This window comes from Gracilinanus agilis, chromosome 1, assembly GCF_016433145.1.
Source record: "Gracilinanus agilis isolate LMUSP501 chromosome 1, AgileGrace, whole genome shotgun sequence".
Lineage (NCBI taxonomy): Eukaryota > Metazoa > Chordata > Mammalia > Didelphimorphia > Didelphidae > Gracilinanus > Gracilinanus agilis.
The window spans coordinates 681242654-681256058 of NC_058130.1; the positions used below are offsets into that span (position 1 = coordinate 681242654).

Below are 13405 nucleotides of genomic sequence, written 5' to 3' on the forward strand. Positions count from 1 at the left end.
GAACCTAACTTCAAGAAAACCCCTCCTAAGTTCAAATCTGGTTTCAGACACTTACTAGCTCTGTGGCCCTAGGTAAGTCATTTCACTCTGCCTCAGTTCCTCATCTATAAAATGAGCTATAGTAGAAAATAGCAAACTACTCCAAAATCTTAGCCAAGAAAACTCCAAATGGAGACATAGAGAGTTGGATATGAATGAAACAACTGAACAACAACAAAATATCCACTTCCTTCATCTTCCTTTACATATCATTATATTCATTTTTTCTATTTTTTAATACATACTAGCTATGTGACCATGAGCAAGTCCATAACATTTTAGTGCCCTAAAGGACTCCATAAAACTAAAATGCTTAATAGTATAATAATAGTATATTCCTTTTACTCTTCCTTTTCTTTACTTTCTAAAAATCATTAAAATAGAAACAATTCCTTTTCCCTCCTCCTCATCAATTTATCTTACTTAAGATTAATAGTACCCTTTAAAGATACTGTTTACTTCTTTCTTCTTCTTTCTAGTATACATTTCATCACATAGCCACTTCCAATTTTTCAAATTAATTTACCTTTCTGGGTTTCTTTTCACTTTTTGTCCTTGCTTTTCAAAGTCCTTCCTTAGTACTGGTCTTTTCAACATGAATATCTAAAAGTTCTTTATTCTATCCGAGACTGATCTTCCACCCCATGGTACTATTATACTCAGCTTTCCAAAGTAAAACTCTTGCTTGTAAAAATATCTTCTGATTTGGGGAATATTAAAGGTCATGATATCCTCTTATTTTTAGTAGGAACTGTCATATCACATCTCACTTGATCCTAATTATGGTTGCTTAATACTTGAATTTTTGCCGGCTCCTTATATTATTTTTCTTTGCTTTAGAAGCTTAAGATCTTGGCTATGACATTCCTTAGAGTTGTCCTTGTGGAGTTTCTTTCAGGAATTTATCAGTAGATCCCCCCTCTTTTATTTTGCCCCCTTGTTTAATCATTTTGGATATATGAGTTGTATATATAAAATATAGGATTTCTTGAAGTAATGTCTGAGCTTCTTCCTTGTTGTTAATTATTTTTGATGAATCTAATGATTTTCAAATTCTTTCTCTTTGGACTATGTTCTAGTAATTTGCTCTTTTATAGCCATTACCTTACCTTTTATTCTATTTTCCAAACTTTTGATTTTATTCTGATACTTTTTTTTGTTTCTTGAAGTAATTTTCTGTTGGGTCTATTTTAATTTTCAGAAATTTTAAACTTAAGTAATGTTTACTATTTTCTGCTCTATGATATTCTTTAGAAATTTTATTCCAGTTTTTGTATCTCTTTCTTAATTTTTCTTTGTATTTTTGTGGACAATCCATTCTCAATTTTTTCCTGTGGAGATCTATTTGCAGTTCTTGTGAGGTTATTCTCTTCTAAGTTGGATTTTTGGTTCTCTCTGGATAGTAATTGTCTGTATAGGTTAGGGGTCTTCTTTTTATAGAGAGAGTAGGATCTCATTTTATGTGACCGATACATTCTGAGACTCTTTGAGCATGTTGAAAATGGTGCATAATAGCAAACCACATTATTTAATAAGTATTTCTTACATGAGCATACCTAGGCATTTTATGACTTTACTTAGGCTTCTCAGAGCTACCAGCGTCACTACTCTTGTACTTTGGAGCCTTTATTAATAACTAAAAAGCATTAATAAAACAAAGAGAAGTACTGCTCTGACAAGGATGTGACTTGTTACAAGTAATAACTCCAAACAAAGACTGATGCTAGAGCTAATATTTGGTGCAAAACAATGTAATGACTCACACTAATGCTTCTCAGAGCAAGAATGAGCTTGATTGGGTGAATTGCTGTGAGACTTTATAGCACTTGGGGAAATGGTACAGATTTAGCAAGTAATTAAAAATGTTTATTTTATGTATTTTTCTGCCTTTTTTTTTACTTCTAATCCCATATCCCTGAATTTGCGTGTATTGAATTTATGTACAATGAAGTCTGACTGTATATTTAATCTTTGTTCTTTAACCAGATCTTTATGTCAAGGCCAGATTTCACTTTTTGCTGCATTTTTGGGTGGAATTTGTACCTAACCCATGTCACCTGGGTTCATGTGCTAAACCTCACTTTACAAGGAAAAGCTCTCATAGATTTTAGACCTCCCCTAGACCCTTGCAGTTCAGAGCTCTATACCTTCAGGGCCTTCTGTGACACCTCAAGTGACAGTGAAAGGAATTTTGGAAACTATAGTCTAGGATGTCCCTATTTGAGTACCCCCCTACCGATACTTTTCACTGCTTCTGAAACAAAAGCTCTGGGTATCTGAAAATCCTGGCTTTTTCTTGTGGGCTTTCTTGGTTCATCTTCCTGGTGGCTATAGGTGACTGGAGATTCTTAGGGGCTTCTCTCTGATAAGTCTCCTGTTCCACTGGCTCCACAATTCTGGTTCATTTTTAGGGAGGAGTGAATGAATTCACCATTTGTAGTTTCTCATTGGAATTTTTATTATACTTTTGACTGATGCCATTTTTAAAAAAAGATTTTTGCTGTATTAGATGTGTGTGAGCTGGGCTGCCAGCCTCTCTTCAAGTAGCCATCTTAAGCTGAAATATTATCCATTAAATATTAAAAGCCTCTGAGGAGGCCTACAGCATGTTGGATGGCACCTCTATGAAATATTTATGGAAGAATATTGGCAAAAATATCACATTATGAAAGGGCGTGAATGGATAGCAATCTGTACTGTCAGTCAGTTAATAAACATTTATTAAGCACCTACTATTTGCCAGGTATTATGCTAAGTGTGTAGATATAAGAAGCAAAAGAGTATATAGTGGATTGGGAAATGAAGAGGTGGTCAGCCATAGGAGGGGAGCCCTCCTCAAATGCAGGTTTCAAGAGGAGTTCTCCCCTCCAGCCTCTATTCAGAGAAGTCTCTGGGGAAGAGGGTGCTGAAGAAGTAGGAGTAGCAAGGCTGATTTGATCTTGCAGGATGGTACATATAATCCAAAGGAGTGCATCCAGGTGGGAAATGAAGAGAAACTGGTAGACAGAGTATCATCTGATGAGAACATGGATATCCCGAACTATCAAAGTACAGGTATCCCTTCCATAGTGTGGGGGTTAGGAGCACAGCATCCCTGTAATCCTGGAAAATCCACATAAAGTATTTTGGCCTTCCCTTTGTACCAGAGAAGTCTGAATTTTCCCCTTTTCTTTTATGAGATGTTTACAGTACCATATTGTTAAATTTTGTCATAGGCTATTTTATGCATTTCTGAGTTTCTAATTTTTTTTTATATTGTTTGCTGGCCTTCTTGTGTCATCTGCAGCTTCTACAAAACTCCCTACAATTCCCATTTAATTGTTCATGCCAACCAGTAGTATATTGAAACTATGATGGGGAAAGTCATAATATGGAAGGGATACCTGCACATGATCAAATTGAGTACACCTATAAATGTAGAATTTTAGTATACTGGATAGTCAAAGTAAACATATAAATCAGTAAGACCTAGGTTCAATTCTTGCCTCTAACACAAAACTGGCTAATGATCATAAGTAATTCCCCAAACTTTCAGTGCTCCAAGAGGCTCTGTAAAATCATAACTTATAAGTGATTTGCTGATCTGCATCATTAGGAATTTCCATAGTGAGTCCCATGTACTGATAAAATCAGAGATGCAAATCTTTAAAAAATGAGTCATAGATTTGCCTATTAAAATTTGTTTCATCAACATGGAAATCATTGTAGATTATAAGAATATGTTTTCAGCAAATCCAAGTTCTCATAGGCCCTATAGCAAGCTGTAAAAGCTTAGGGATATATGGTAAATCTTCTGTTTGCCATCTCATTTGAGGAAAAACCTACCCAAATTCAGAAAGGCTCATCATCATAGGACTGAAACCAGATGATTCATATTTTTTTCAGCCTTGTATCTAATGAAAACCATATCATAAACCTATATCTGCAAACATAGACCTATATCTATAAGGGATCTCAAAGCCCAAGTAATTCAATTTTCTCATTTTTGCTAATGAGGAAACTGAGACCTAGGGAAGTTAAGAGACTTGAGCAAGGTCACACAGGCAGTCAGCATCAGAGATGAAATTTGAACTCTACTCCTTTGATTCTAAAGGCAATTTTCTTTTCATTGTTTAAATGATCTCTATCATCTATCTCTATCTCTACCATCTATTTATATTATCTGCAGCATGTATAGAAGAAGCAATCATACCAATGAAGTAATATATTGCAGAGCTGTTGAAATATTCATAGGTAAGTCATTGAACTAAATAGAAGCTATGTGACTATAACATAATAGGATTGGTGCCATTTCTTATACTCTCTGGATACTGTTTTGTAAAAATGTTTGATCTCTAAGTGATCTTCCAGGTTTAACATTGAATCACTATGACTTTTGAATAAAAATAAATAACAATATTAAAAATAATAACAGCTGGCATTTATATGGCCCTTTAAAAAGTTTTGCAAAATACTTTTAAAATAAAATCTCATTTTCGCCTAACATTAACTCTGGGACATAAATGCTATAATACACATTTTACACAGGAGGAAACTGAGGAAGTCAGAGGTTAAGACACTTGCAGAGGATTACACAGTTATGTAAAAGGAATTTTTTGTTTCCTCTGAGTTTACACTTATGAAAGGAAATCCTTTATTACTTAGAGAACTCAGAAGTCACTTACTTAGAAAGCTCCACCCTTTTAACTCAGTCCCAAACTTGCGAATCCTATGATCAGAGTTTACACCCTCAGAAACTCAATCAGCAAGGAATCTGTGAACCCTTTTGATGAGTATTCACCCCTCCATAAGGTGAGAACTAGTTCCCATAAACACTGCCCCCAGGTAGTGCTAGACAGTTTGGAAACTATGATTGGCTCCTGTGAAGAGGGGCAAGGACAAGAAGTCACCATAAAAAGCCAGGAATCCTGCAGCTTGGGTCAGTATTGTGGAGATAGTTTCCTGACTGGAGAAAAATCTTTGAGGGAGCTTAGCTGAAGACTGTGGTTTGGGTTGTGACAGGCTTGGAGCTTGGCTTTAACTTGGACTCTGACTCCTACACTACTTCATGGGTGAGTGAAAGGCTGGCTCCTTTCCTGGTTTCTAAAGAGACTAGCTTCCATCTTGGAGGAGGCCATGTGATCACTCACTACCAGCCTTCCTGCTTCCACAGCTAATCAATCTCTGCCTGGATTAAGATAGGATAGATAACTTTTCTATCCCCTTCACATTTCTCTACTTTATTGTTTCCTCTCTATTTTGTAAATAAATTTCTGACTTGAGATATTAATAAATATTGATGACCAAATAATTTCATAAAATTATTGTTTTCACCTTTATATTATATAAGCGTATGAAGTCAATTTGAATTCAGATTTTCTTCCTGACTCTAGGGTCCAATACCCTTAGTTTCCTAGAACTGACCTTCCATCTTCTAACCTTTTAAACTCTTTCTAGAAGTGTTTTAAATTTGGCAACATTGTGATAGGAAGGATGTTTTTATATGTTTACATTTTGGTGTTTTTGTTACAAAATCATAATTATGTGAAATTATGATTTTACAATCCTACATTCTGAAGAAAAGTCATCAAGTAAAAATATTTCTGAGGTAAGCTAAACCCTGACTGAAATGCTTGGGTTTGCACATCAGAGACAACATTTAGCTAGTCACTGAACTGCAATGAATCTAATATTTTCCCTGTCACTCACAGAGTAACACTTCTCCAACCTTGAGTGGAAAGTCATCTCCTCTCAAAATCAGAATGGGTTTCTGGAGACCAGATGTGTGACCAAGTACTCATTGACCTTTTAAAGACCTCAATTTCTACATTAGAACAACTTTTATATGACATAGGTGGCCAGTTACTGGTAACTAGTAAGGTAACTAGTAAGAAAAGGGATATATATATATATATATAGATAGATAGATAGATAGATAGATAGATAGATAGATAGATAGATACCTTTCATTTTAAACACAGAGGCCATAGCTTTTCTCACCAAAATACAGGGTTGTTCTACCTCATTTTAAAAAATGCAAAAGTCAGTGGAATGAGTATTGGTCTAGAAATTCAAAGGTTTGGTTCTAATCCTAGTTTTGTCCTAACTTTATTCCATTGGGCAAGTTCCTTTTCCTCTGTGGATTTCCTTTACATATCTAACATCCTTTGTTCTAAGACCCCCTAAGATTGCATGTTCTAAGGTTACTTCTAGCTCTACCATTCTATACTCAATAAATCAAACCTTTGGTAGAGCATGGAAGACAAGGGAGAATAATAGAACCCTTGTTAGTGAAAATTAATTAACAGTAAATCTACTTAAAATCTTAAATCATATTCATTTCTTTATTCATTTAACATTTGCTAAACATTTAGTAAGTCTCAGGTTCTATTCTTGGCTTTAGTAAAATAAAGACAAAGACAAAATCAAAGCAGTCCTTAAACTTAAGGAGCTTACACATTCCATCAGTAAGGGTCTTGGTGTAGAGACGCTTATGACAAAAGGAAGCCTGTAGAGGTGATTATTGAGGCCAAGGTTGATTTTCAAATGAAGCTGGGGAAAACATCATAGAATAGAGAGAAAGGCAATAATACAGTAATTTTAATATATGGTTTTTCCATTTGGTACCTGTCTCTGATTCTCCGTTTCTAGTCTCAACCTTGCTTCCACACATCTTCGGGTTTCCAGGAAAGCTTGACGTTGAGCTCTGTCTGACAGGTAGCTAATGAAGATTCCTGCTGTGTTCATACACATGAACAAGACCACCTGAGCCACTATCTGAAATAGAGGAGTAAACAGGACCTTGGTCAGAAATTTTAAATAGCATTTATTTTAAAGGAGAGAAAGAAAGAGGGGAGAAAGGGAGAAAGGGAGAGAAGCAGAAAGAGAGAGAGGGAGAAAGAAAGAAGGAAAAGAGAGAGAGAGAAAGAGAGAGAGAGAGAGAGACAGAGAGAGACAGAGACAGAGACAAAGAGAGAGACACAGACAGACACAGAGACAGAGGCAGAGAGATTTTACTCCTTAAAGAGATGTAATGCAGCAACTCAATGTCAAGAAAACTTTTAATATAGCTATGAAAATAAAACTGGCCCACTCTTAGGATGGATCCTGAAAATGAATTTAATTTATTCTCTCTTCAAAATTATTTTTAGCTTTCCTCTATAGTGTTTCCCAGTGATTGCTCCCAGGCCAATACTTAGAGCAGTGGTATTCAGTATTACTACTTGAAACTGTAAATGACTCATTCATATGTAACCTACTGTTCTTCAAGACCTTTAATTTCTATATTTGAGTATTACATTGTATAATGCTTTCCAGGGCTCAGAATAGTCATGTACACATTTGGTAAACTCTAATTGTGAACAAGACACTCAAGTAGGCATGTGCTGGAGTTGACTCTCACCAGCCTATGGGAATGCATTGTTAAATTTTCAGTGTGAGCATTTTACAAGGGAAATCAGCAAATACCACAAACTAAGGGCTGATTTAGAGTGTTGTTGAATTTTCTAGACTTAAAGTGAGGGATAAATGTTAATAAGGCCAGTTATGTATATATATATATATATATATGTGTGTGTGTGTGTGTGTGTGTGTGTGTGTGTGTGTGTGTGTGTGTGTTTATATACATATATATATATATAGAGAGAGAAAGAGACATAAATATCTATATATATATAAGTAAACATACATATGTATGAAGACAGACTGCCAGTCTGCAATCAGGAAGAGTCATCTTCCTGAATTCAAACATGACCCTTTGTGACCTTGTGTGCCTCAGTTTCCTCATCTGTAAAATGAGTTGGAGAAGGAAATGACAAACCACTCCAGTATTTTTATGAAGAAACTCCCAAATGGGATTACAAAGAGTAGAACATGGTTGAAAAATAATGAAACAACATCAAGCATACAAAATATATGTTCATGTGTGTTTTCCAGAAATCCAGTTATCAAACACTTGCCAGGACATCTCTGTCCTAGAGTCATATAATTGTTCATTACAGTTAGAAATGATTCTCTCTTCTGATCTGGTAGAACACCTTAACTATAATAACAGTAGTAGTGGTAGCGGTAGTAGTAGTGGTAAACTGGTCATAATAACAATAATAAGGCATATATTTGGTCCTTTGAATGTTAAAGTGTTTTGCATCTATTATTAGATTTGGGATTCAATAATTTGGGGTAGTATATGTATTTTAATTTCATTTTACAAATGAAGAAACTAAGTTCATAGAAATTAGATGATTTATCCATTTACAAAGCAAGTATCAGAAACTCATTCAGAGTTTCCTTTTCTGATTTTAGCCTTTTCTTCAATCTTTCTTTCCCCCTCCAGTTTGGATCATTAGATGCAAAAATTAGTCTGATGGAGGTCCTAGGTTCAAATCTGGCCTCAGACACTTCCCAGCTGTGTGACCCTGGGCAAGTCACTTGACCCCCATTGCCTACCCTTACCACTCTTCTGCCTTGGAGCCAATACACAGTATTGACTCCAAGACGGAAGGTAAGGGTTTAAAAAAAAATTAGTCAGATGATAGTAATGATAATTTGCATTTGTATAGTGTCTACTATGTGTCCAGTCTCTGTACTAAGCACTTTACAAATATTATTTCAACAACTTTGGGAGGTAGGTATTATTATTATAATCCCTATTTCACAGATGAGGAAACTAAGGCAAAAAGAAGTTAAATAATTTGTCCATGGGTACATAGTAAATGTTCCAGGCAGGATTTGAACTTGGGTCTTCATGACTCCACACCTAGTACTCTATCCACTGGTTAATCTACTCACTAAGAGCTTCCTGCCTATCCATTCCTGCTTGTTTTTCTAGAAATTATAATAGTTCTTGTTTCTATGTTTTTTTAAGCTTCCAAAAGCTTTCTTCGGTAATAACCCTATGAGGTAGGCAGTATAAATATTATTATTTCCACTTTATAGATGAGAAAACTGAGGCTTTAAGAAGTATAGTGACTTGGCCACAGTCACATATCAACTTAAAGGGAGAATCAGGGAACAAACTGAGTTTTCCAAACTTCCAAAGAAGTGATCTTTCTACTTTGTCATGCTGCTCCCTTTGGTGCTAATTATGACCTTCCATCTGCCCTTTTCCTGATGCCATGATACCCCCCCGCCCCGCCATCACCACTTGACTTACAGTACTTTCAATTCACCTTTTATTTATTAATTACTCTATCCTGCTTCTATTCTTGTGGCATAACACCTGACACATCTTTGACATTTTAAGGTTCATAAAACACCTTCGTCATAACAATCCTATGAAAGAAGTAGTAAAAATGCTGATCTCCATTTTACTGATAAGTAAATTGAGGATTGTGTTCAAGGTCACACCAATTTTAAGTGTCAGGACAGGATTCAATCCTAAATCTCTGCTTAATCAAGGTCTAGTACTCTTCCCGTTATATTTTGCACTGATTCTCTAGAGGTTATTTAAGTTCCTTATGGCTTTTATTTCCTGACACTTAAACTTGGCCACATGGTAGATGCTTAATAAATACTCATTCACTAACACTAAATAGGAAAGTTCTCTTTGGTTATTTAGATCTTGAACTACAATAGTTCTACTCTGTTTAGTGCCCTCACAGTCAGCTTCCACCAAAGGCAAAAATCCTCCATAGATATAGGCAGCACAGGGAAAATTATAACCCACCTTAACTCTGGGAAATAATTCTCCCCAAAAGTCAGTCAATTAGTTAGTCAGTAAATCAATAAACATTAAGTACCTACTATGTGCCAAGAACTATGTTAAACAATAAGACAGTAAGAATACCAAAAAAAAAAAAAAAACAAAGAAAGTCCTTTTTCTCAAGTTCAGTCTAATGGGGAGATGACATGCAAATCATGTACAAACAAGCTATTTATAGGATGAGTCTGAAAAAATGGAGGGAAGGCACGAAAACTGAGAGCTTCTATGACCCCATTCTGCTCTACTATGGATCATTGTTATTCTTAAAGCATCCTTCTGCTGGCTGGATGGTGCCTGTTTCCTAAAAGAAACATCAGTGATCAGAGAGGTTCCTAATTCTTGCAGGGCCAAACAAGGCAGGAGCTACAGGATAGATCTCTGGGCTCTCTGCACATAAACCATATCTTTTTTTGGGATGTAGGGGAATTTGACTTCATTCTTTTATAGTGACATTATTTTATGTCAGGACGATGTGACAATGTGGAAAGAGTATGGGCAATGCAGTTGGAAGACCCAAGTTCAAAGTCTGCCACTTGTTGCCTATGTAACTCTGCACAATTCATTTAAACCTCTCTGCCTCAGTTTTCCTCATTTGAATTAAGAAATTTAGATCCGATGATTTCTAAGGTGTTTTCTAGCTTGTATCCTATTATTTTATTATTTTATGTACTTTAATCTGGAAGAACTGGATAAAATTGTTTATTAAATACAATAATAGATAAGCCACATTTCACAGGTCATTTTCCAGGTTTTTCGGTCAAATGTTTCTATATAGTTAAAAACTGACATGATCATTGGAAAGAACACTGAGTAATGAATTAGAACTGTGGTTCTAGTCTTGCCTCTATGCTTCTTTCCTGTGAAACCTTAGGAAAGTCACATAATATTCCTGGACCTCAATTTTCTCACCTGTAAAATGAGGAGATTATTCTAGATGGCCTCTGAGGCCCCTTTCAGGTCTAAATCTTTGATCTTCTATATTCAGGGAGAGAAATTCATGGTTGAGTGTGTATAGCTGACAGAGTGAAAAGGAATATTGTGCGTCAGTGCTGATTGGTGCTTCAGTATTTTAAAAGACTTCATCACTATGTACTCCCTTTCCATAAGCTTAGATCATGACCCCTCTCTGCCCGAGAAAAATTTTCTTGTCTTTTTAAGACCCCCCAATATTTACCACCTTGTGACAAACTTCTTGGTAGTGAGAATCTCCACACAGGCTAATAAATGCTTGAAGGTTAATTTATTAAGTACCTTCTCCATGTTGGGTATTGTGCCAAGACTTAAAAACTTTATAGTTTCACAGACCCTGTCTTAATTTTTACTCTGTTTAGCTGTTTAGTTTTGTCTGACTCTTTGTGACCCCGTTTAGAATTTTCTTATTGGAGTGCTTTGCCATTCCTTCTCCAACTCATTTTACAGATGAGAAAACCGAGGCAAAAAGCATTAATTGATTTGCCCAAATTCACCTAGCTGAAGCCATATTTGAACTTATGAAGGTGAGTCTTCCTGACTACAGATCTGGCATTCTATATCCTTCACCACCTGGCTGCCTCTGGTGGGTACCTGTCCTATTTCCAGCTCCCCTATATGTGCTGTCCTTCTTTAGAAAGTAAGCTCCAAAGTGTAAAGATTGTCTTCTTTTTGCTTATATTTGTATTGGTTGATTATTGTTCTTCATACTCAAAAAGGACAAAAAAATCATTACTAGTGATGTTTTTTGATTCATGAATAAATTGGATTTAAGTGAGTCAAAGATGCACAAAGTTGTCAGTATCACTTTCATGTACTGACACAAATGAATCAATATTCAAGGAATAAGCATTAAAGACAAAGACCAGGAATAATTCATGTTGGAAAAGTTATAGAAAGGCTCAGTTGTTGGTAGAGCTGGGAATTGGTACAATCATTCTGGAAAGTAGTTTGGAATTTTGAATTATTCAAATCAAATTATGAAAACGTCCATTCACTTAAATACATTGATTCTATTGTGAGGCATATAGCTGAACAAAGTCACTGCAAAAAAAAAAGTCTTACTACACACTAAGATGGTTATAGAATTGCCTTTCATGGTAGAAAAGAATTGGAAACAAAGTAGATGTCTGTTGATTCGGTAAGAGATAAACAAACTGTGGTAAATGAATGTAATCAAATATTACTGTGTTATAAGAAATAATGAACATGATAAATACAGATATTCATGGAAAGACTTTTGTGAAGTGATGCAAAATGAAGTAAGCAGAGCCAGGAAAATAGTATACACAATGATTATGTCATGTAACTAGAAAGTACAATAATAAATCAACAAAAATTGAATACTGCAAAATTATGAAGAACTTGCCCCCAAGGGAAAGATAAAAGACATCTCTAATTCTTTTTTCTTCTCCTTCATCTTTTTTTTTAAATTTTGAATATAATAGGAAATTCTCTGGGAAATAGAAGAGGAGAAAAGATAGAGGGAATATAAGTGATGTAAAATATAATTACAAATGAGTTTTTTGAAAAGAAGTTCCCAATTTAGAATATAAGCTATCTCACTGCCACCAGAGACAGAATAGCTAGGAGAAGGTGGTTTTTTTCCTTTAGTGCTTTAACTTTTTTTAATTTTAAATTTAATTTTAAATTTTTTTGCATGGTTGCATATTTTCTTATTATTCACTTTTGTAATCAAGTAATCTTTTAAAACCCAAACCTCAAATCACATATTCATATCAACAAATGATGAATCATATGTTTTCTTCTGGATTTCTACTCCGACAGGTCTTTCCTAGATGTCAATAGCATTCTTTCTCATAAGTCCCTCAGAGTTGTCCTGGATCTTTGCATGGCTATTAGTAGCAAAGACAATTACATTTGATCATCCCACAAAGTTTCAGTTACTGTATATAATGTTCTCCTGGTTCTCCTTTTTTCCCTCATCTGTTCATGTAGATCTTTCCATTTCTTATAGAAATCCATTGATTCATCATTGCTTTTAACACAATACTCTTCCATCACCATCATATACCACAATTTGTTCATTCATTCAATAATTGAGGGAATATGACCTCATTTTCCAATTTTTTTACCACCACAGAAAGCACAGCTATAAATATTTTTGTCCAGATACTTTCTTTTTTTTTATCTCTTTTTTTTTTATCCTGGGACTCCATTCTAGGAGCATAGGGCCACAACCAGTAGGCAGTGGGACACAGTCGCTCAGGGTCACCCAGCTGGGAAGTGTCTGAGCCCAGACTTGAACCTAGGACCTTTCGTCTCTAGGCCTGGCTCTCAATCCACTGAGCTAGCCCAGCTACCCCTATCTCTTTGGGACACAAATATAGTAGTGGTATTGCCGGATCAAAGGACAGGTATTCATTTAAAGCCCTTTGGGCATAATTCCAAATTGCCTTCCAGAATGCTCAAATCAATTCACAACTCTACTGGCAATGCATTAGTGTCTTAATTTTGCCGCATTCCATCCAACATCTGTTATTTTCTTTTACTGTAATATTGGCCTCTTTGCTATATAAGGTGGTATCTCAGAGTTGTTTTGATTTGCATTTCTGTAACCAGGAGGGATTTAGAACATTTTTTTCAAATTATTATTGATAGTTTTGATTTCCTCATCTGAAAACTGCGTATTCATATCTGTTGACCATTTGTCAACTGGAGAGTGATTTGATTTCTTATAAGTTTGACTTATTTTTT

At 35.4% G+C, this 13405-nt stretch overlaps 1 protein-coding gene across 1 annotated transcript in view; it reads right to left on the bottom strand.

Moving 5' to 3' along the window:
- The window catches only part of ADCY8 (adenylate cyclase 8), a 345650-nt gene that overhangs the window by 269487 nt on the left and 62758 nt on the right, over window positions 1-13405 (bottom strand). The window contains exon 2 of the mRNA XM_044669210.1: window positions 6646-6795. Within this exon, the coding sequence (XP_044525145.1) occupies window positions 6646-6795 (150 nt within the window). The remainder of the gene's footprint in view (window positions 1-6645; window positions 6796-13405) is intronic.